Source organism: Oncorhynchus clarkii, chromosome 7 (assembly GCF_045791955.1).
Source record: "Oncorhynchus clarkii lewisi isolate Uvic-CL-2024 chromosome 7, UVic_Ocla_1.0, whole genome shotgun sequence".
NCBI classification, from domain to species: domain Eukaryota; kingdom Metazoa; phylum Chordata; class Actinopteri; order Salmoniformes; family Salmonidae; genus Oncorhynchus; species Oncorhynchus clarkii.
In genome coordinates, this window is record NC_092153.1 from 34,917,714 (window position 1) to 34,941,808 (window position 24,095).

Consider the following 24,095-nt stretch of genomic DNA (forward strand, 5'->3'; position numbering starts at 1 on the left):
CAAAACATTGAAAATAACTTCACCAGGGCCTTAACAATACTGGGAGCTGTGATTTTCCTCAGTGCAATGGCCTCAGGGAATCTAGTGGCAGCGCACATGACGGTCAAGAGAAACTGATTATCACTCTTTGGTTTGGGCAAAGGACCAACGCAGTCCATCAGAACAGTTCGCTGAAAGGTTTGTCAAAAGCAGGAATAGGCTGCAAAGGTGCAACCGGTACAACTTTATTTGGTTTACCCGTCCTCTGACAAATGCAACAAGATTTACAGTAAGCCACAACATCCTGTTTCAGACCAGGCCAAAATAAGTGACACATGATATGGTCATACATCTTGTTGACCCCAAGATGGACTGCCATACTACTGTCGTGAGCCAACCTCAGCATATATTGTCGAAGTGTAACTGGAACGACAATTTGAGATACACTGGACCAATTGGCTGTCCCAGAAGAAGAATGCCATTTCCTAATTAGAACACCATCTCTGTCAAAGTAACCCACACACAAACGTCATCATACTCCGGACGAACAGTATCTCAGAAAAGAGTCTGTAGAGGGAAACATCTTTACTCTGTTCAGCAATGAGCTGCTTCCTAGACTTTGATGTGCCAACTGCAGGGACCCTCTCTGTCTTCAGTGGTCCTACAAACTCGCTCACCTTTGGGGTTTTCAAAGGAGAGGTCAACTCAGGAGGTTTACCGAAATCAGGATCACACAAACGTCTTGGACAGATCGACCATGGTGGGATCAGGTTCCTCTACTCTGGGTTCCTTACAAACAAGAGGATTTGGCATGACCTTCCTTCCAGACAAATCATTTCCCAAAATTAACGAGACCCCCTTCACTGCTATGCTAGGCCTCACTCCAACGACAACGAAACCAGAAGCAAGATTAGACTTGAGGTCCACTAACACACTGTAACCAGTTGATGAAGTGTCAGACAAAGGCATAACATCCTCCAAAATGAAGGATTGGGATGCCCCAATATCTTGCAGTATCTTACCGGCTGCTTAACATAATTGCCACTTGGCAGAGACACGAAACCGTCTGAATCAAAGGGTTCATACACATCGGATCCAAAATATTGTTTAGGTGATACACCAGTCCCAACCAGAGACTTGATGGGCTGGAGGGCTCCCACAAGAAGAAACTGCTTTTTCTCTCCCTCTCTCTCTATTTCAACTTTGAACACGGAAGGACATTGTGTCCTTTGTCACAGCAGTAATGACAAACTGGTGGATACTTCAAACCAGTTTTCTGCTGGTCCTTATCTTTTGGGATTGTTGAAAAAAGACTGAAACCTCACAGTAGGATGTGGCTCCTCTGGATTGCTTTTTGAGTAATGATAACTACTGGGTGCTTTATTTGTGAAGGAAATTTTATGTGTCAACACAAACTCATCTGCAAAGACTGCAGATTTCTCAGGAGTGAGATCCTTGTGCTCATAAATGTAGGTACCAACCCTTTCATAAAGGCAATTCTTAGACTGCTTGAGACGTATGAGTGTCTTTAATTAAATCCTCAAGGTCCTTGGCCTCTTGAGAACCCCACCACCAATCAAAAAGTCATGCTTGTTCCCTTGCGAACTGAACATGGCTTTGTGATTCGGTCTTTCATAATTTATGGAACTCTTGTCTGTATGCCTCTGAGACCAACTCATATGCTTGAAGGATAGCAGCTTTAACTGTGTTATAATCTGAGCTCTGGTCAAGAGATAAAGCGGTGTACACTTTCTGGGCTTTTCCCACAAGAACGCTTTGGAGGATCAGTGACCAAATATCTTGTAGACGTTTGAGGGATGTGGCAATCTGCTCAAACAGGGTAAAATATACATCCATTTCCTTTTTTGTTGAAAGGCGGTACAATCCGGCTGTTCCGACCAAGATCAAACTCTGTTGAGGGTGTAGGACGGCCTGATTTGATTCGGAGTACTTCCAGATCTATCTCTTTTTGTCGCGCTTCCAGCTCCATCTCTTTTAGCCTGTTAAGGATGATGCAGAATCTAATCCCAGTGCAGGAACATCAATCAGCAGAAATTTCAGAGTGCCACCTATAGTTTTCGATAAAACTCAAACTTTCATTAAAACACACATGCAAGGTACTGAATTAAAGCTACACTCGTTGTGAATCTAGCCACCAAGTCAGATTTGTAAAATTATTTTCGGCGAAAGCATGAGAAGCTATTATCTGATAGCATGCACCCCCCAAAATACCAGAACGTCACCTAAACAACCGATTTTGCGGTAGCCGGTGCTACACAAAACGCAGAAATAAAATATAAAACATTCATTACCTTTGACGAGCTTCTTTGTTGGCACTCCTATATGTCCCATAAACATCACAATTGGGTCTTTTTCCCGATTAAATCCGTCAAAGTATGCCAAAAATGCCCATTTATAAAGGCTGTCTGATCCAAGGAAAATGCACCTTTACACGACGCAACATCACTTTTTAAAATTAACAAAATAAACTTTTACAAATCACTTCAAACTACTTTTGTAAACCAACTTTAGGTATTAATAAATGTTAATAATCAATAAAATTGATCACGGGGCGATCTGTATTCGATAGCAGCAAGTCTTGAAATCATCGTCCATTTTTTTCACTTTCATAATTTCCTGGGTGCACCCCAAGACAGGAAGTGCCTATACGTCATCCCACCAAGGATAAACGTGCAAAGAAATGCCAGTATTGGCGACATCGTGTGGAAGCCGTAGGCGTTGTAAACGGAACCTCATCTATTTTCTATCGCCTTAGACATCCCAAAGACTGGCGGATGATTTTTTTTTTTGTGTTTTTGGTGAACAGTTTTCCCTGGGATTTTTACTCCTGAACACGTTCTGCTATAGCCACAGACATGATTTAACCAGTTTTAGAAACTTCAGAGTGTTTTCTATACACACATACTTATTATATGCATATACTATATTCCTGGCATGAGTAGCAGGACGTTAAAATGTTGCGCGATTTGTAAAAAAAAACTGCGAAAATTCGCAGCATCCTTAACAAGTTTTAATCAGATGGCATGTGCACGTTCTCCTAGTTCTTGTTCTAGTCTGCCTGTACCTCTTTCCATTTCCTTGTGCTCAAGGTCTAATATCTGTTGATTCCATTTTGCCTTTAGTTCCAACTCTCACAGTTGCACGTCTACAGGGTGTACTCAATCACCCATAGGAACCTTTTCATCATCCTCCACCAAAGCAGTATAGACCAGTATACTGACTAGAACGCGCACGTGTGTCCTCCATCGCGCGCATGTTGATTTTGTCCATCCACACCAGACACGATCAGGACACGCAGTTTGAAATATCAAAATGAACTCTGAACCAACTATATTAATTTTGGGACAGATCGAAAGGCATTAAACATTCATGGCAAATTAGCTAGCTAGCTAGCTTGCTGTTGCTAGCTCATTTGTCCTTGGATATAAACATTGGATTGTTATTTTACCTGAAATGCACAAAGTCCATTACTCTAACAATTAATCCACAGATAAAAAGGGTAAACCGAGTTAGTTTCTAGTAATCTCTCCTCCTTCATTCTTGTTCTTATTTTGACTTTATATGGCGGTTGGCAACCAACTTTGAGGTACATTACCACCACCAACTGGACTGGAGTGTGGACCTCAGTTCATCTTTCAATCACCCACGTGGGTTTATGCTCCTAAAAACCAATGAGTTGGCAGAGTAGGGACTTGCAGCGTATCAAGCGTAAAAAATAGAACCAAGTTCTATTTTACCTCCTAGCTATGCAGATGCAAGCAGTTTGGATGAAATGATTGAATAACATGTACAGTAGGGCAAACAAGTATTTAGTCAGCCACCAATTCATTACCTGTATTAATGGACTGAATCTGACTGAATCTGCAATAGGTAAGCAGCTTGGTTTGAAAAATCAACTGTGGGAGCAATTATTAGGAAATGGAAGACAAACAACACCACTGATAATCTCCCTCGATCTGGGGCTCTACGCAAGATCTCACCCTGTGGGGTCAAAATGGTCACAAGAGCGGTGAGCAAAAATCCCAGAACCACACGGGGGGACCTAGTGAATGACCTGCAGAGAGCTGGGACCAAAGTAACAAAGCCTACCATCAGTAACACACTACGCCGCAAGGGGCTCAAATCCTGCAGTGCCAGACGTGTCTCCCTGCTTAAGCCAGTACATGTCCAGGCCCGTCTGAAGTTTGCTAGAGAGCATTTGGATGATCCAGAAGAAGATTGGGAGAATGTCATATGGTCAGATGAAACCAAAATATAACTTTTTGGTAAAAACTCAACTCGTCGTGTTTGGAGGACAAAGAATGTTGAGTTGCATCCAAAGAACACCATACCTACTGTGAAGCACACCCGGGGGTGGAAACATCATGCTTTGGGGCTGTTTTTCTGCAAAGGGACCAGGATGACTGATCCGTGTAAAGGAAAGAATGAATGGGGCCATGTATCGTGAGATTTTGAGTGAAAACCTCCTTCCATCAGCAAGGGCATTGAAGATGAAATGTGGCTGGGTCTTTCAGCATGACAATGATCCCAAACACACCGCCCGGGCAACGAAGGAGTGGCTTCGTAAGAAGCATTTCAAGGTCCTGGTGTCAGCATCCCAGCTGTTCCTTGTCTCCTCTAACTACCCATTCACCCCGTTTCCCACCTGTTCCCTTTTTCCCTCTGATTAGGTCCCTATATCTCTCTCTGTTTCTGTTCCTGTCCTTGTCGGATTCTTGTTTGTGTTTCATGCCTGAGCCAGACTATCGTCAGGTACCTATGTTTGGTTATTAAAGAAGCTCTGTTTAAGTTAGTGGTCCTCATTCACTCACCATAACACCTGGAGTGGCCTATCCAGTCTCCAGATCTCAACCCCATAGAAAATCTTTGGAGGGAGTTGAAAGTCCGTGTTGCCCAGCAACAGCCCCAAAACATCACTGCTCTGGAGGAGATCTGCATGGAGGAATGGGCCAAAATACCATCAACAGTGTGTGATGTTCTGCCTGTGGCCACTGCTGTCACCGTTGACAATAGACTTCCACTAGAGCACGAGGAAAGCTTAATACACCCTGTGCCTGTGGGGCGGCAGAGTAAAAAACACCTTGCAGTATTTTTGACGCACTTGTCTCTGACATGCCTATTATTAAGTGAATCCTGAAAAGAGAGAAACTCCCAAGTGATGTGGAATTCATGCTTGAGCGCAGCATTGCACAACATGGCAACAGTATTTGGAGTTCGCCCTGTATTCAGACCCCTTAACTTTTTCCACATTTTGTTACGTTACAGCCTTATTCTAAAATTGATGACATTGCTTTTTTCCTCATCAATTTACACTTGCTACTCCATAATGACAAAGCAAAAACAGGTTTTTAGAAATGTTTGCAAATTTATAAAATAAAAAAAACTGAAATATCACATTTGCGTAAGTATTCAGACCCCAGCAATTACAGCCTTGATTCTTCTTGGGTATGATTCTACAAGCTTGGCACACCTGCACTCGGGGAGATTCTCCCATTCTTCTCTGTAGATCCTTTCAAGCTCTGTCAGGTTGGAACCACTATTTTCAGGTCTCTCCAGAGATGTTCAATTGGGTTCAAGTCCCGGCTCTGGCTGGGCCACTCAAGGACATTCAGAGACTTGTCCCGAAGCCACTCCTGCGTTGTCTTGGCTGTGTGCTTAAGGTTGTTGCCTGGTTGGAAGGTGAACCTTGCCCCAGTCTGCAGTCCTGAGCGCTCCAAAGTTAGCTTTCATTCATCTTTCCTCGATCCTGACTAGTCTCCCAGTCCCTGCCGTCCCTGCCGTGAAGGAAAACCATTTAACATTTTATTTGGTATATGGGAATTTAACCACAAGTTATTTTTATGTGCACTACAGTACCAGTCAACAGTTAGGAAACAGCTACTCATTCAAGGGTTTCACTTTAATTTTACTATTTTCTGCATTGTAGAATAATAGTGAAGACATCAAAACTATGAAATAACACATATGGAATCATGTAGTAACTAAAAAAGTGTTCATTTAAACAAATAAAAAATATATATATTTCAGATTCTTCAAAGTAGTTACAGCTTTGCACACTCTTAGCAATCTCTCAACCAGCTTCACCTGGAATGCTTTTCCAACTGTCTTGAAGGAGTTATGCTGAGCGCTTGTTGGCTGCTCATCAAGGCACAGGGTGGCTACTTTGAAGAATCTCAAATATAAATTATATTTTGATTTAACACTTTTTTGGTTACTACATGATTCCATATGTGTTATTTCATCGTTTTTGATGTCTTCACTATTATTCCACAATGTAGAAAATAGTACAAATAAAGAAAAACCATTGAATGAGTAGGTGTGTCCAAACTTTTGACTGATACTGTACGTCATCATGTAGGCCTACAGCCTTTTATCCACAATAAATCACTCTCTGGTGGGAAAATGCTCATATTGTTTCATCAAGAATTTAGAATATTCACATAAATATTTTGCCAATTAGATGGAAGCCTATTTTATCATTCCATCTCTCCTTGATTTACTATATACAGTATCTGTCACCTGAAGGGATACATCCTGTATACAGGTTGCGGCTGACTTCTAAACCCTGTATTAGGGATTTGCGTTGGAGATTAAGTAGAGTGCTGCAGGCGGCCAGGATTAGGATTAGGGTTTTAGTGGCACAGTGTAGTGGGTCTCTGGGTTAGTGTGTCAGTATATCAGTGATTCACTAGGTTTGTTTCCACTGGAGCTCAATCTACTTTTCATGAATTCACTTCCTGGGGCAGTGTGTAGGTCACTCCTGCAGTGAATGCCTCACATGTCAACATAAAGCTACTGTCCTCAAACTGAAGAACACATGCAGCACAGCAGCATAATTGTGCATGGGCAGAGATGGTTTTCATGTTATTATTTAACAAATGTTTATCCCAAAGTGATTATTATTGACATGTAAAATGTATGGAATTTGCATCACTCAACAATACTTTTTAAATGGGGGGGGGGGGTTTAAGCGCTCGTAATGGAACGTTTTATCTCTATGCGTATTCTGACCTTCAGTTTAAGCATGAGAATAGTGTGCTATTCACCTGCTATTCATTCGGCGTGGAGTGGAAATGAAAGAAATGAAGGTGTGTCTACAGATACGCCTTATTCTGACCATGACTTAATTCCCTCATAATTCCACCACCTTCAAGTGCGAGGAAACCATGAATAAGGTAGAGCAAACGTGCCAGTCCCAAGTTGAAAAAGCCTCTACTTTGTTTTTTTTCTTCAGATAGAAATAACAGCATTCTCTATGCACTGTCATTTATAAATGTATAAGAGCTACAGGTAAATGAGTAAGTAATCCTCTTGTAGAAGGGGATTGTAAAATACACAAAGTAAATTGTTTTAGATGATTTTTTCCTTATGATCACTGGAGACTAATGTGAAACCAGTCATATGGAAGTCAACTGAAAATCATATCAAAATGACATGTGTTGTGGCCCTTTTTCAACAAGTAGGCTATAAATAGCTGTGCCGTTATTTCCTCATAATTTGCGTGGATGAAATTTGAAGGCCTGCCGAGTTGAGGTGTGCACTTTAAAATGTTTTTATTTTATGCCCAGGCTTTTCTCTGTTTTATTTTACAATTTGTATCATGTTAAATATTAGCCAGTATCGGAATCCACCATCACTAATACCCACATACATTCATAACTGTCACTTAGTGCTAGTTTCCTTGAATTGTAGCCTACATTTTGCATCATTCCATTCCGTTGACCTTTCTTTCCTCTGTCACCTCTGTGTAGTTGTTCTTGAGGGTCGCTAGCATTAGTGGATCATGTTACACTAATGTTGTGCAATAATTTGGGACATCTAGCCTATTTGAATCATTATGGAACTCAGACCAAAATTTGCCTAAATAATCGACAACAGGATTTGGACCTAGGGGCCCCCCTGGGTGCACGTTTTGGTTTTTGCCCTAGCACAACATATCTGATTCAAAATAACTTACTCATTATTCTCATGCTGAAACAGAAAAGAGCTTTCGCCAAACTGTTGTCACAAAGTTGAAGCACAGGATCGTCTAGAATGTCATGTAAGCCGTCATTGTAAATAAGAATTTGTTCTTAACTGACTTGCCTAGTTAAATAAAGGTTCAATTAAAAAAAGATGTATCCAAATGGCTTACTCATTTACCTAGCTATTATCAATAGCTCAGGCTCTTATCAATTTGTAATTTAAAGTGAATGAAGAATGGTGTTATTTCGATCGGGAAAAATAAAGTAGATGTCGTTCCGCAGGTTGCTCGATCTTATTTCTCGCGCGCAAAGGTGGTGGAATTGTAAGGGAATTAAGTCAAAGTCAGAAGAAGCGTAGAGATAAAAGTGTATAAAAAGGAAATTATATTCAATTTAACTCGGGTTGGAATTCCCCCTTGATTTTCAGTGCAAAAGAAAGACACTGAACAAAAATATAAACGCAACATGTAAAGTGTTGGTCCCATGTTTCATGAGCTGAAATAAAATATCCCAGAAATGTTCCATACGCACAAAAAGCCTATTTCTCAAAAAATGTATAATGATCAGCATGACTCAGTATGATTCCGCATTACACAGGTGAACCTTGTGCTGGGAACAATAAAAGGCCACTCTAAATGTGCAATTTTGTCAAACAACACAATGCCACAGATGTCTCAAGTTTTGACGAAGCTTGCAATTGGCATGCTGACTGCAGGAATGTCCATGTTGACAGAGAAATTAATGTTAATTGCTCCACCATAAGCCGCCTCCAACGTTGTTTTAGAGAATTTGCTAGTTCGTACAACCGCAGACTACATGTATGACGTCGTGTGAGCGAGTTGTTTGCTGATGCCAGCGTTGTGAATAGAGGGCCCATGGTGGCGGTGGGATTATGGTATGGGCAGGTATAAACTATGGACAATGAACACAATTGCATTTTATCGATGGCAATTTGAATGCACAGAGATACCGTGACAAAATCCCAAGGCCCATTGTGGTGCCATTCATCTGCCGTCATCACCTGCTGTTTCAGCATGATAATGCATGGCCCCGTGTCATAAGGATCTGTATGCAATTCCTGGAAGCTGAAAATGCCTCAGTTCATCCATGGCCTGAATACTCACCAGACATGTCACTCTTTGAGCATGTTTGGGATGTTCTGGATTGACGTGTACGACAGCGTGTTCCAGTTCCAGCCAATATCAAGCAACTTCGCACAGCCATTGAAGAGGAGTTCAACATCCATGGATGTCTGTATTCCCAGTCGTGAAATCCTGAAGTTAGAGAAGACAAGGGACAGCTGGGGGAAAGAGGGGAAGAAAAGGTAACCTAGTACGACCAGCAGAGGGAGACAGGGTGAAGAGAAAGGACAGAAACAAGACACAACATGACAATACATGACAGTACCCCCCCACTCACCGAGCGCCTCCTGGCGCACTCGAGGAGGAAACCTGGCGGCAACGGAGGAAATCATCGATCAGCGAACGGTCCAGCACGTCCCGAGAGGGAACCCAACTCCTCTCCTCAGGACCGTACCCCTCCCAATCCACTAGGTACTGATGACCACGGCCCCGAGGACGCATGTCCAAAATCTTACGGACCCTGTAGATAGGTGCGCCCTCGACAAGGATACGCTTATTAGCAGCTCTCACAGTCTGCGCCCTATAACGGCAAAGTGCAGACCTGACCCTCTTCCAGGTGCGCTCGCAACGTTGGACAAAAGCCTGAGCGGAGGGGACGCTGGACTCGGCAAACTGAGATGAGAACAACGGAGGCTGGTACCCGAGGCTACTCTGAAAAGGAGATAGCCCGGTCGCAGACGAAGGAAGCGAGTTGTGGGCGTATTCTGCCCAGGGGAGCTGTTCTGACCAAGACGCAGGGTTACGAAAAGAAAGACTGCGTAAGATGCGACCAATAGTCTGATTGGCCCGTTCTGCTTGACCGTTAGACTGGGGGTGAAAGCCGGAAGAGAGACTGACGGAAGCCCCAATCAAACGGCAAAACTCCCTCCAAAATTGAGACGTGAATTGCGGACCTCTGTCCGAAACGACGTCTGACGGAAGGCCATGAATTCTGAAAACATTCTCGATGATGATTTGTGCCGTCTCTTTAGCAGAAGGAAGCTTAGCAAGGGGAATGAAATGAGCCGCCTTAGAGAACCTATCGACAACCGTAAGAATAACAGTCTTCCCCGCTGACGAAGGCAGTCCGGTGACAAAATCTAAGGCGATGTGAGACCACGGTCGAGAGGGAATGGGAAGCGGCCTGAGACGGCCGGCAGGAGGGGAGTTACCGGACTTAGTCTGCGCGCAGACCGAACAAGCAGCCACGAAACGACGCGTGTCATGCTCCCGGGTGGGCCACCAAAAACGCTGGCGAATGGAAGCAAGCGTACCCCGAACGCCAGGGTGGCCGGCTAACTTGGCAGAGTGAGCCCACTGAAGAACGGCCAGACGAGTAGGAACGGGAACGAAAAGAAGGTTCCTAGGACAAGCGCGCGGCGACGGAGTGTGAGTGAGTGCTTGCTTTACCTGCCTCTCAATTCCCCAGACAGTCAACCCGACAACACGCCCCTCAGGGAGAATCCCCTCGGGGTCAGTGGAGGCTACTGAAGAACTGAAGAGACGAGATAAAGCATCAGGCTTGGTGTTCTTAGAGCCCGGACGATAAGAAATCACGAACTCGAAACGAGCGAAAAACAGCGCCCAACGAGCCTGACGCGCATTAAGTCGTTTGGCAGAACGGATGTACTCAAGGTTCCTATGGTCAGTCCAAACGACAAAAGGAACGGTCGCCATTCGCCTAGGGCTAAGCGGATGGCGAGCAGTTCGCGGTTTCCCACATCATAGTTACGTTCCGACGGCGACAGGCGATGAGAAAAATACGCGCAAGGGTGGACCTTGTCGTCAGAGAGGGAGCGCTGAGAAAGAATGGCTCCCACGCCCACCTCTGACGCGTCAACCTCGACAACGAACTGTCTAGAGACGTCAGGTGTAACAAGGATAGGAGCGGATGTAAAACGATTCTTGAGGAGATCAAAAGCTCCCTGGGCGGAAACGGACCACTTAAAGCACGTCTTGACAGAAGTAAGGGCTGTGAGAGGAGCTGCCACCTGACCGAAATTACGGATGAAACGACGATAGAAATTCGCGAAGCCGAGAAAGCGCTGCAGCTCGACGCGTGACTTAGGGACGGGCCAATCAATGACAGCTTGGACCTTAGCGGGATCCATCTTAATGCCTTCAGCGGAAATAACAGAACCGAGAAATGTGACGGAGGAGGCATGAAAAGTGCACTTCTCAGCCTTCACAAAAAGACAATTCTCTAAAAGGCGCTGGAGGACACGTCGAACGTGCTGAACATGAATCTGGAGTGACGGTGAAAAAATCAGGATATCGTCAAGGTAAACGAAAACAAAGATGTTCAGCATGTCTCTCAGGACATCATTGACTAATGCCTGAAAGACAGCTGGAGCGTTAGCGAGGCCGAAAGGAAGAACCCGGTATTCAAAGTGCCCTAACGGAACTCGTCCCCCTCCCTGATGCGCACGAGATGGTAAGCGTTACGAAGGTCCAACTTATGAAAAACCTGGCTCCCTGCAGGATCTCGAAGGCTGAAGACATAAGAGGAAGCGGATAACGATTCTTCACTGTTATGTCATTCAGCCCTCGATAATCTATGCAGGGGCGCAGAGACCCGTCCTTCTTCTTGACAAAAAAAAACCCCGCTCCGGCGGGAGAGGAGGAGGGGACTATGGTACCGGCGTCAAGAGCTACAGACAAATAATCTTCGAGAGCCTTACGTTCGGGAGCCGACAGAGAGTATAGTCTACCCCGGGGGGGAGTGGTTCCCGGAAGGAGATCAATACTACAATCATACGACCGGTGTGGAGGAAGAGAGGTGGCCCTGGACCGACTGAACACCGTGCGCAGATCGTGATATTCCTCCGGCACCCCTGTCAAATCACCAGGCTCCTCCTGTGAAGAAGAGACAGAGGAAACAGGAGGGATAGCAGACATTAAACATTTCACATGACAAGAGACGTTCCAGGAGAGGATAGAATTACTAGACCAATTAATAGAAGGATTATGACAAACTAGCCAGGGATGGCCCAAAACAACAGGTGTAAAAGGTGAACGAAAAATTAAAAAAGAAATGGTTTCGCTATGATTACCAGAGACAGTGAGGGTTAAAGGTAGCGTCTCACGCTGAATCCTGGGGAGAGGACTACCATCCAAAGCGAACAAGGCCGTGGGCTCCCTTAACTGTCTGAGAGGAATGTCATGTTCCCGAGCCCAGGTCTCGTCCATAAAACAGCCCTCCGCCCCAGAGTCTATTAAGGCACTGCAGGAAGCTGACGAACCGGTCCAGCGTAGATGGACCGACAAGGTAGTGCAGGATCTTGAAGGAGAGACAGGAGTAGTAGCGCTGTCACCAGACATGTCACTCTTTGAGCATGTTTGGGATGTTCTGGATTGACGTGTACGACAGCGTGTTCCAGTTCCAGCCAATATCAAGCAACTTCGCACAGCCATTGAAGAGGAGTGAGGTAACATTCCAAAGAGCCACAATCAACAGCCTGATCAACTCCATGCGAAGGAGATGTTTCACGCTGCATGAGGCAAATGGTGGTCACGCCAGATACTGACTGGTTTTCTGATCCATGCCCCTTCCTTTTTTTGTATCTGTGACCAACAAATGGATGTCTGTATTCCCAGTCGTGAAATCTATAGATTAGGGCCTAATTTATTAATTTCAGTCGACTGAGTTCCTTAAATGAACTGTAACTCAGTAAATTCTTTGAAATTGTAGCATATCTTTGTTCAGTATATATTACCAATGTATCCAACTATGTATTTTGAAGAGATTGTGATTATAGAGAACTTGGTGTGATATGAAACACTACACTACTACATACCAGATAAACTTTCGGAAACTCCAGCAAACTGAGTGCGTCAACTATTCAAGTTTTATCATTCTAACTTTTCAACCTTTCGGCCTTCGCCAGAGCATTTACGTGCTGACCATAACCTATTTCTCTCTGACCTTTGGGGCCCGGGTGCGGGTGGATGCATGATATGCTCACAGAGGCTGCTGGGTGCCAGAAATATGGCAACTATTTACCTGACAAACATAGACAGTCCATAAAACCACTTCCAGTATTTGTCCGGGCAAACACGCTCTTTGCCTTTCAGACGCTATTGATTTTCGTTTTTGATATATATATATATATATATATATATATATATATATATACAAATAAATCCAATCACTGTCATAGTACTTTGCGGTTTAAATATGGGAAGTTGAATTGTGTTACTGTCTTTTCAAAGAGAGTAGCTTAGAATTTTGTATTTTGATGAAGATGTTTGAAGTCATAGCTGTGTAAACATTAAAATGGGAAGTTGCCGAGTCATCACTTGCAGTTGACTATAATGCTATATGCAAATAGGTCTGAAGCGTATTAGAAAACACTACAATTCTCCACACCAACTCATATTGCATCATCCCATTCTGAATGATGTCTTTGCACTCAATAAAAAATATATATATATTCCACTGTGCCATAAATCCATGTTTGAATGATACTGTTTACAACAATAACAAAAATATGCAAATATTGATTTATGGGACAGTGGATTTTTTTTTTTACAAAATTGAATGCAGAGAAATCATTCAGAATGGGATTCTGATGTAATATGAGTTTAGAGTTTGTGTTTTCTAACATGCTTTAAACATTTTCATAACGCATTGTAGTCAAAGGCAAGTGATGACAACCAATTTTCTATGTAACAAAACAAAATACAAAAAAAACTACAAGGACAGAAGAGTGAAAATAAGTCCACATGTAAAAAATATATTTTTTTTTAATGAATTTTCCCCTTAAGTTGCAGTGTTGTGTTGTTCTTTGTAAGCATTTTCTTTCTGGTAAAACAGGAAGTGCAACTCCTTGAGAATTCAAAAACATCATCAGTGTCAAGTCAAAAATATTTGTTTTGTTTAAAATACATTTTCAATAGAATTATGGAATACAGTACAATAGACACATAAAAAAAATAAAGTTTATTAATACAAATTATTCAAAATATCATGTAATATAAAAAGACAATAGAATCTACTGGAATTGATATTCAATCAAAATGCTGGTGTCATTATCCAGTTACAGTATAGAGAAATTCTGTTTACAACAGATACAATATGAAGTTATTTCAAGGGCCATACATACTGTACATAAAGCAAGGGCTTACGAAAATAACCCGATAACAATATTTTGGCCATTATCATTGTTCTAAACATGCAGTGACTGAGTACCAAAAATAGGAAATGGCAGTAGAGAACAACCCGTTGCAGAATCTCATAAATATACAGTAAGCCGATAAAGTGCTCATGAAGAAATCATTGCCAATCATGAAAGTTATGACGCTTTCTGTTTGGAAAAACTTTCACTTTTTGGTCTCACAATCAACGGTATTAGTTATCATCATGGTACATTCCAGACTGCAGTACATGTTCCCTATGGAAGGATGGCTCCTCAATGTGACATACATTAAGCTCTAGGACAGGAAGTGCTTGCAGAAAAACAATATAATGTTCTATTATTCTAATGTTCTAAAGAGCAAGGTAACCAGGATGTGTTTGCTATGTGATCCTGAGGGCCATGCTAGCATATCATACTGCAATGCAATATGGGACTTTTGAACCATAGTCCAGGGTAGGGTAGGAAAGTCTACAGTACAGTATACACGGTTACTGCCAACCACACGCAAGATGCACACCAGTAACAAAGCAGCAAAGAGGTTTCAGCTTTAAACTTATCATAAACCAACATTATACCCATTTAGTGTAAACATTATAGCACGAAAACAAAGATAGATACTTCATTTTCTTGAATGGATTAATCTAATTTACATCAGCCCTAAACTTTAGATTTTGGAAAATGCAAACTACAATGTGCCTTGGAACATGCACATGCTTGTTGACCTGTGTGCTTCATGGACCTTCACGTTCCCTGACACTGTGGCAATAGCTAAATGTTTGCTTGTACAGCTGAGTAATAACCTTGAGTTCATGCCGTCAAAGCCAGACTGTTGCCTAACTGACTATCTGAGCAAATAATACAGTGCAGATGCTGATGAAACCATTTTTAACCTATCCACATCAGATATCTGCTCCTGCCTGGGTGGTTTCCCAGGAGTGAGATTTTCTTAAAGCTTTTACTGCTGTCTTGTGTTGTATAAATCATCAGAATTGCATGAGTCTCTAGAACGTAGCTCCTCTATGGCTCTCAAGACAGTTTAGAATTTAGAATTCAGAATCAGAACACCCAATTTGCCTTCTAAATTACAAAACAGTGGGGAAGTCCAAAATGCTCTACAATGTATGTAACTATACTTGTAATGGACTAGAAGGAGTTAGACAACTTTCAACTTAAGATTTTTATATTTTTATACTAGTGTATACAATGGCACTATATTATGATGGGCATTCTCAGTCGGATATGTACGTGGGATATGTGTGAAAATTGTCGATGCAACACACATCTTATTAGAAACAAAGAAAAAGAGTAAGCTCTACTCCATTTCCCTTAGGTCCAGGCACTGACTGCATAAATCTTACTGTCTTAGCTCACCTCACGCTCACCAGTAATACAAAAAAAACAAAGTATAAAAGGAAATACAATAATAACAGCTCATAGTTTTACAGTAAATTAAAAAAGGAATGAAGGCGATACATGAATCTCTCTCCTCTTTCTGTCATGTGCTATCTGTGTATGACCAATTGACTGAACAAACCCCTTTGAGCACTCAGTACTATTCCCCATTGGCATTCAAAAACCCTCTATCGAATTGATGAAGACGGAATGTCTTAAATTCTATACTACATGATCGTGAAGTATGTATGTATGTATGTGTTTGCATCTGTCTGTGCATGTGTGACACGTTCAATCTAGTCTTCTCAGACTAAAAGCATAACTAGCTGAATGTCTCGTCTTTCTCTTTCTTCCATTTCTTTACGTACAGCCGCAGGACTCTACGATCATGTCAGGGACGTCGGTCTTGACGATGCTGTGCTGTGAGTTGAAGTAGACCATAGACAGAGGCCTGCGCTGGATGGGCACACAGCAGGAAGACACTGCTGTATTGATGCCATTGGCTTTGAGCTGGCTGAAGACTGTAGCGTGGAAGGAAGACGCGATGCCTGGAGACCCAGCCAGGGCCTGGGGACACTGGCCCATACAGTAATTCATGTGGTACCCTTCTGGAGCTATTATCCAGTCCTGCCACTGGATATCCTTGAACTTCACGTAGAAGTCCTTCTTGCAGCAGACCGTAACATCATCTCCGCACTGCAGGGACCTCTTCTGGAGGATGTGTTTGGGGTCCTCGCGGAGCCGCACCTGGGCCACCATGAACGGCTGGTGGACCATGTCCACGGTCTTACCCAGCTCACACAGGTTCTGGCTAACGCCATTCTCCCCGGCTATCCCGGTCTCTGCGCAGGTGACTTCCAGCTGTAGCAGCCGCTGGCCCCCGTCCATGAACGCTTGCAGGGTGTGTGTAATGGGGAAGGTGTACCAGTTGCTCTTCTGCACATCCAGGATCTTCTCTAGGAGGAGGGTGTGGTTAGAGCAGCTTTCCCTAGGCCCGGAGAGGTAGATGTGGGCTGTGACGGTGGGGCGGGGCCCCGAGTTAGGGGCGTCAGAGGAGCGGACGTACAGCCACAGGGCTGACTGGAGCACCTGAATGCTGTGGCCTTGCTCCTGCAGGAACTGGAAGGTGAGGCGTGGCTGAGCACCAGTAGTGTCCATCTCATCTAGATCAAAGAGAGTAGATACAGAGTGTGAGGATTGGTTTGGCATTTTATCACAATAAACAGTATTACCTGTAGGTGTATATATAATTTACTGTAAATCACGTGTCAAACTCATTCCATGGAGGGCTGAGTTTCTGGGGTTTTCGCTCCTCCCTTGTACTTGATTGATGAATTAAGGTCACTAATTAGTAAGGAACTCCTCACATCTGGTTGTCTAGGGCTTAATTGAAAGGAAAAAACAAAAACAGGCAGAAACTAGGCCCTCCATGGAATGAGTTTGACAGCCCTGCTGTACCCTGTACCAGTCTGTAGTTCTAAGTGATGCCAATATTTTTCATATAAGTTCACAAGTCAAAGTTACAGCATGTTATTTATTTAAGCAAAGATACAATCTCAAAATACGTAACATATCACACTAATTGAAGTGTCCTGGATTTACCTTACTATGTTACGTCACCCAGGTTCAAAATTGAAATCAAATCATTAATAGTTTCAATTGGAATGAGGTCAAATAGAAATGACATGAGCTAAAGCTCGAGGTACAGATGTCGGATCTTAATATATAATCGCAGGAGGAAAATAATCCTGGAGGATTTTAATGGACATTTAATATTTAGAATTGCCGCCAGGGGGCAGCTGGAAGCAGTGTTTGGAGCTTATACAATAACTTAGACCGCAGGTTCACTGGGTGTCAGTTCAAGTAGCCTATGTAAGCTACGTGCAGGCTACAGCAGGTCTCATGTGAATTCTTATGTGGAATATAATAAATTGCCAATGTCTGTAGGGTGAAGATGTATTTTTCATTTGGGATAATCCGTTTTTTTTAAATAAATTGTTTTATTATATATTGAAGGCAAGCAATACGCGAGATAACCATTAATTTATCTTAGGTCCAGCGGGTACAGCCACTGACAATGGCACACATATGTAGGCATGGCTTCAAATCTGGCCCACTACTGCCCTTTAAATTGAAGGAACTAGTACTTTTCTAGTTACTCTCTGTAGGCTGTACTTTTACTCAAGTAATTTCTGAATGAAGCAACTTACATTTTACTCTGTTACATTATTTATACCAAATAACTTCAGTTACATAGTAATATAAATCTATATCGTCACTGTCAGATAACCTAACTCATTTTTTTTTTTACACATTAATCGATACTATTGGTTCCCCTTTACGTCTGTATGAACGTTTCACAACCCCTTGACCGATGAAATGTATTCAAAATAGCTTGTCATCCAAACTCCTCAGTCCATTGGCTCTCCAAGTTGTTCTTTTAAACCAAGTTTTATCTCCACCACCGCTTACTTCTCTCCTGAGGATATCTTTGTTCGTGGGTTCTTAGCCAGACTCAATCAGAGGAAAGTTACACTTTAATAATTACCTTCAGCGTTTGTAATATTATAGATTTCTGGAGTAAGATAAGTATTTATAAGATATATTTCTGCTATTGAAATTGTGTTTCGAGGACTAGTTAACTAGTTTTGGCTAATCCACAATCTGACAAAGTTTAATCTCCTGTTTTTAACTCCCCATATGATCTGTTTGTTGGCCAACTAGTTATTGGCATAAAGAGTGAACAGATTAATCGAATGTATGTGGCAATAGCTAACTAGCTATTACAGTAGGTTGCCAAGCTGACTAAGATAGCTAGCTGCAGTGTCAACCATGTAGCTAGCTAAAAAATATATGTCTACTTTTAACTTAAATTTAATTCCATGGTGAAACGTCTTTGATTTCCATATTAGTAACATGACTGAAAGTGAAATTTCGGTATTGATTGTTTGACTGTTGTAACACTTGTAACAACTAAAACATCACACTTTAGTATGCATTCACCATCACATATACATGAAATTATATAGTGAATTTTTTAAAATTAACGCTATTGAAATCGTAAAATTATTCCAATGTCTCGACTACCATATACAGTGCAAAGTATTCAGAACCCTTGCCTTTTTTCATTTTATTACGTTACAGCCTTATTCTAAAATTGATTAAATAAATACAAATCCTCAATCTACACACAATACCCCATAATGACAAAGCGAAAACAGGTTTTTAGAAATTGAGCTCAGGTGCATCCTGTTTCCATTGATCATCCTTGAGATGTTTCTACAACTTGATTGGAGTCCACCTGGGGTAAATTCAATTGATTGGGCATGATTTGAAAAGGCAGACACCCGTCTATATAAGGTCCCACAGTTGACAGTGCATGTAAAAGCAAAAATCAAGCGATGAGGTTGAAAGAATTGTCCGTAGAGCTCTGAGACGACAGGATTGTGTCGAGGCACAGATCTGGAGAAGGGTACCAAAAAATGTCTGCAGCATTGAAGTTCCAAGAACACAGTGGTATCCATTCTTAAATAGAATAAGTTTGGAACCACCTAGAGCCGGCTACATGGCCAAATTAAGCAATCGGTGGAGAAGGGCCTTGGTCAAGGAGGTGAACAAGAAACCGATGGTCACTCTGACAGAGCTCCAGAGTTACTCCCTAACTATAACATTAGGGAGATAGAACTGCCAAAGGGGGTGGAGTTGGAATCTACTGCAGAGATAGCCTGCAGAGTTCTGTCATACTATCCAGGTCTGTGCCCAAACAATTCGAGCTTCTTCTTTTAAAAATCCACATTTCCAGAAACAAGTCTCTCACCGTTGCCACTTGTTATAGACCACCGTCAGCCCCCAGCTGTGCCCTGGACACAATATGTGAATTGATCGCCCCCAATCTATCTTCAGAGTGGTTACTGTTAGGTGACCTAAACTGGGACTTGCTTAAAACCCCAGCCATCCTACAATCTAAGCTAGATGCCCTCAATCTCACAAATGATCAAGGAACCTACCAGGTACAACCCTAAATCCATAACCATGGGCACCCTCTTAGAGATCATCCTGACCAGCTTGCCCTCTAAATACACATCTGCTGTCTTCAACCAGGATCTCAACGATCACTGCCTCATTGCATGCGTGGGTAATGGGTCAAATGACCACCCCTCATCACTGTCAAATGCTCCATAAAACACTTCAGCGGGCAGGCCTTTCTAACCAACCTGGCCCGGGTATCCTGGAAGGCTATTGACCTCATCCCGTCAGTAGAGGATGCCTGGTTGCTCTTCAAAAGTGCTTTCCTATACATCTTAAATAAGCATGCCCCATTCAAAAAATGTAGAACTAAGAGCAGATATAGCCCTTGGTTCACATCAGACTTGACTGCTCTTGAACAGCACAAAAACATCCTGTGGCGTTCTGCATTAGCATTGAATAGCCACCGCAATATGAAACTCTTCAGGGAAGTCAAGAACCAATATACTCAGTCAGTTAGGAAAGCTAAGGCTAGCTTTTTCAAACCGAAATTTGCTTCCAGTAGCACTAATTCCAAAAAGTCTTGGGACACTAAAGTCCATGGAGAATAAGAGCACCTCCTCCCAGCTGCCCACTGCACTGAGGATAGGAAACAATGTCACCACCGATAAATCTATGATAATCGATAATTTCAATAAGCATTTTATCCACGGCTGGCCATGCTTTCCACCTGGCAACCCCTACTCCGGCCAACACCTCAGCACCAACTGCAGCAACGTGCCCCCCATAACCGCCATCGATAAAAGACAGTACTGTGCAGCCGTATTCATCAACCTGGCCAAGGCTTTCGACTCTGCCAATCACAGCATTCCTATCGGCAGACTCAATAGCATTGGCTTCTCAAATTACTGTCTCGCCTGGTTAACCAACTTCTTCTCAGACAGAGTTCAGTGTGTCAAATCGGAGGGCCTGTTGTCCGGACCTCTGGCAGTCTCTATGGGGGTGCCACAGGGCTCAATTCTCAGGCCGACTCTTTTCTCTTATCAATGATGTCGCTCTTGCTGCTGGTGATTCTCTTATCCACCTCTACACAGACGACAACATTCTGTATACATCTGGCCCTTCTTTGGACACTGTGCTAACAAACCTCCAGGCGAGCTTCAACGCCACACAACACTCCTTCCATGGCCTACAACTGCTTTTAAATGCTGGTAAAACTAAATGCATGCTTTTCAACCAATCGCTGCCCGAACCCGCCCGACCGACTAGCATCACTACTCTGGACGGTTCTGACTTAGAATATGTGGACAACTCCAAATACCTAGGTGTCTGGTTAGACTGTAAACTCTCCTTCCAGACTCACATTAAGCATCTCCAATCAGAAGTTAAGTCTAGAATCGCTTCCTATTTCGAAACAGAGCATCCTTCACTAATGCCGCCAAACATACCCTCGTAAAACTGACTATCCTACCAATCCTTGACTTTGGCGATGTTGTTTACAAAATAGCCCCCAACACTCTACTCAGCAAACTGGATGTAGTCTATCACAGTGCCATCCGTTTTGTCAACAAAGCACCATATACCACCCACCACTGTGACCTCTATGCTCTCATTGGCAGGCCATAACTACATATCCATCGCCAAACCCACTGGCTCCAGGTCATCTATAAGTCTTTGCTAGCTAAAGCCCCATCTTATCTCAGCTCACTGGTCACCATAGCAACACCCACTCATAGCACACCTCCAGCAGGTATATTGCACTGGTCATCCCCAAAGCCAACACTTCCTTTGGCTTTCTTTCCTTCCAATTGTCTGCTGCCAACGATTGGAACGAATTGCAAAAATGTCTGAAGCTGGAGTCTTATATCTCCCTCTAACTTTAAGCATCAGCTGTCAGAGCAGCATACCGATCACTGTACCTGTACACAGACAATCTGTAAATAGCACACCCGACTACCTCAGCCCCATGTTATTACTTACCCTCTTGCTCTTTTGCACCCCATTATCTCTACTTGCACATCGTCATCTGCATATCTATCACTCCAGTATTAATGCTAAATTGTAATTATTTTCTCCTCTATAGTCTATTTATTGCCTACCTCCCTACACTTCTACATTTGCACACACTTTACATAGATCTTTCTATTTTTCATTTGTGTTATTGACTGTACATTTGTTCGTGTAACTCTGTGTTGTTGTTGTTTTTGTCGCACTGCTATGCTTTATCTTGGCCAGGTCGCAGTTGTAAATGAGAACTTGTTCTCAACTAGCCTACCTGATTAAATAAAAGCTAAAAATAACATAAAAAAATAAAATACAGAGATTTACAGAGGAGTATAGAGTGCAGTGATGTGTCCTTAAATTAGCATTGGTGACAAATCTGATGACGGAATATTAAAGAACATCTAGCAGCTCAAGAGCACCCTTACCTGCCGATGTATAATTTACATCTCTGAAATCTAGCATGGATAGGATGGCCATCTGATTAATAAATACAATAAGAAAGGTAGCTTATTAAACTAAATTGAGGGTCTTCAATTTAAGTACAGAATAATACAAAATGTTCTGAGACCAGCTTGAATCACTAAGTTCATTTGAATTTCCTGAAGCATCTAGAAAATTATTGCCAACAAAATAGTGATCAAGTTCAGATTAGACATCTGTAGGCCTACCTTGATATTCCCCAGTTATCTCAAGTCAGGGTTTCAATGTAAATGTCTGAGCTCAGTATTTTAATTGACCTGGCTTATTTCCAATTCTCCAAAAGCGCATTCGATTCAGTCAGTAGTCCACAATGGAGGTAATAACCAAACGCCCAATAAAGTCCATAAGAAAGTAAACAAAAGTGACACTAGTGTAGGCTACACTATAATGTTCAAAATAACTTAACTTACCCATTTCTGCGAAACTCACTATTTCATATCCCTGATCTTTTGTATCATTGATCTTCATTTCAAGTTCAATGGTGCCGTCCGGTCTGACTCGCCCCGCGTGCAGTTTGCGGAGAGCCGTGATAAGCGCAGCACTGGGCACAGTCGAGGTGATGTTCGGTCTCTCTTTCAGGTGCAGCTTGTTCAAGATCTGTTGCTTGGCGATCTCAACCAGGAGCCTCTGCTCCGAATCCTTCTCCATCGGCGGAATGCCACAAGACGCGCAGCCAGACGTGGTCCCTGCGGTGGTCGCAGTCTCCAGTCCCTTCACCAGCAGAGACGTCATCAATGAAAACATTAGAAATGTGGAAGAAGAAAATAGCATGTTGGTGGGCTCTCTAGACACATGGATACTATGTATTTTAGAAGCAGGCGCAAGTTTAAGATCCGATAATATTAAAGAGAGCATGTTTGAAAAAGTTGTTCCCCGAGTTGCTTTGGATGTTGATCTATTTGCATTCATTCAGTTCCTGAACTGTTCCAGTCAGAGGGACCTTGTTCCTGCAGGTGGATACCTCGAAGACAAGGATGAGAGAGCGTGAGTGGTACTTCAACACCTAATGATGCTCCACAGAACTGGGGTAATCCACCAAAAGTTGTGACCCGTTATAGGAACACACCAATGAGCGCATCAAGGAAATGACAGGCACTGTCTCTGACAACACACACACACACACACACACGCACACACAAAGCAGAGAGAGACGGCGGATAGCATGGCACACGCGCTTTAGCGCACAGTGATCAAATTGGCCACATTATTACGCACAGTGCTGTGAAGGACAAGAGAGGGTATATTATCGATCACAGTCATCACTACACTATATCACCGAATAATAAACTCCAGTTGCCAAACACTTGTGGCATGCCACGTAGCCCATAAGCGTAGGCACCTTTGACGCGTCATTATTTGAATAATGGCATGGAGCCAAGGTATTACTCAGCGCGACGCGTCACGAACTGTGAACTTTATCCCAGGTAGTTACCCCTCTTTTTACTCAAGCTCCATCTGGTCAGATAGCTTGATAATGTAAATCAGCACATGTAGGCCTACAATAAATATGATGCAATCAATTAGGCCTATTGCTCTGTCGGGAAGGTTTCTGCAGAGGGAGGGGCCAGTATTGATAACTGAAGTACTCTCTCAATTACAACTTGAAATTGTACTTATGTTAATCGAAGTCTTGTCTATTCTATTCTATGCTTTTTCTGTATCATGTATTTAACCATGTGAATCATTTGCTTTATCTTGGCAAGGTCACAGATGTAAATGAGAACTTGTTCTCAACTAGCCTACCTGGTTAAATAAAGGTGAACTAAAAATAAATAAAACCATTTTTGGCCTAATGCCTATTGCCAGGGTCTGAATTGGATGGCCATTATTATGGGCTATGTGTACTGTAAAGCAAGGCTTGCGTTTTTAGCCAAAATGCAAAATGGTGTCAAATAAACTCACAATACACAGTTCAAAGTTATTAATGGCTCCATGGTGAACAAGCATTGCTGCAATTGGCTTGAAAGGGGATTGATAGAGATAAGCAGCTATTCATACAATGTTAGCACAATATTAGCCTGCATCTACAA

General features: G+C 42.7%; 1 protein-coding gene across 1 annotated transcript; it reads right to left on the bottom strand.

Moving 5' to 3' along the window:
• Positions 1 to 13,824: 13,824 nt before the first annotated feature.
• LOC139413227 (inhibin beta C chain-like) lies at positions 13,825 to 23,310 on the bottom strand. Its single transcript, XM_071160364.1, has 2 exons — positions 22,476 to 23,310; positions 13,825 to 16,778 (listed from the first exon to the last, which is right to left on the bottom strand). The coding sequence occupies exons 1-2, from the start codon at positions 22,972 to 22,974 to the stop codon at positions 15,976 to 15,978; spliced, it is 1,302 nt and encodes a 433-aa protein (XP_071016465.1). The 5' UTR covers positions 22,975 to 23,310; the 3' UTR covers positions 13,825 to 15,975.
• Between the last annotated feature and the right edge of the window lie 785 nt (positions 23,311 to 24,095).

Coding starts and splice junctions, on each gene's coding strand:
- LOC139413227 (XM_071160364.1), bottom strand. CDS start 22,974: ATGAATGCAAATAGATCAACATCCAAAGCAACTCGGGGAACAACTTTT. Junction 16,779..22,475: donor AGTGAGTTTCGCAGAAATGG/GTAAGTTAAGTT, acceptor TCTTTGATCTAG/ATGAGATGGACACTACTGGT.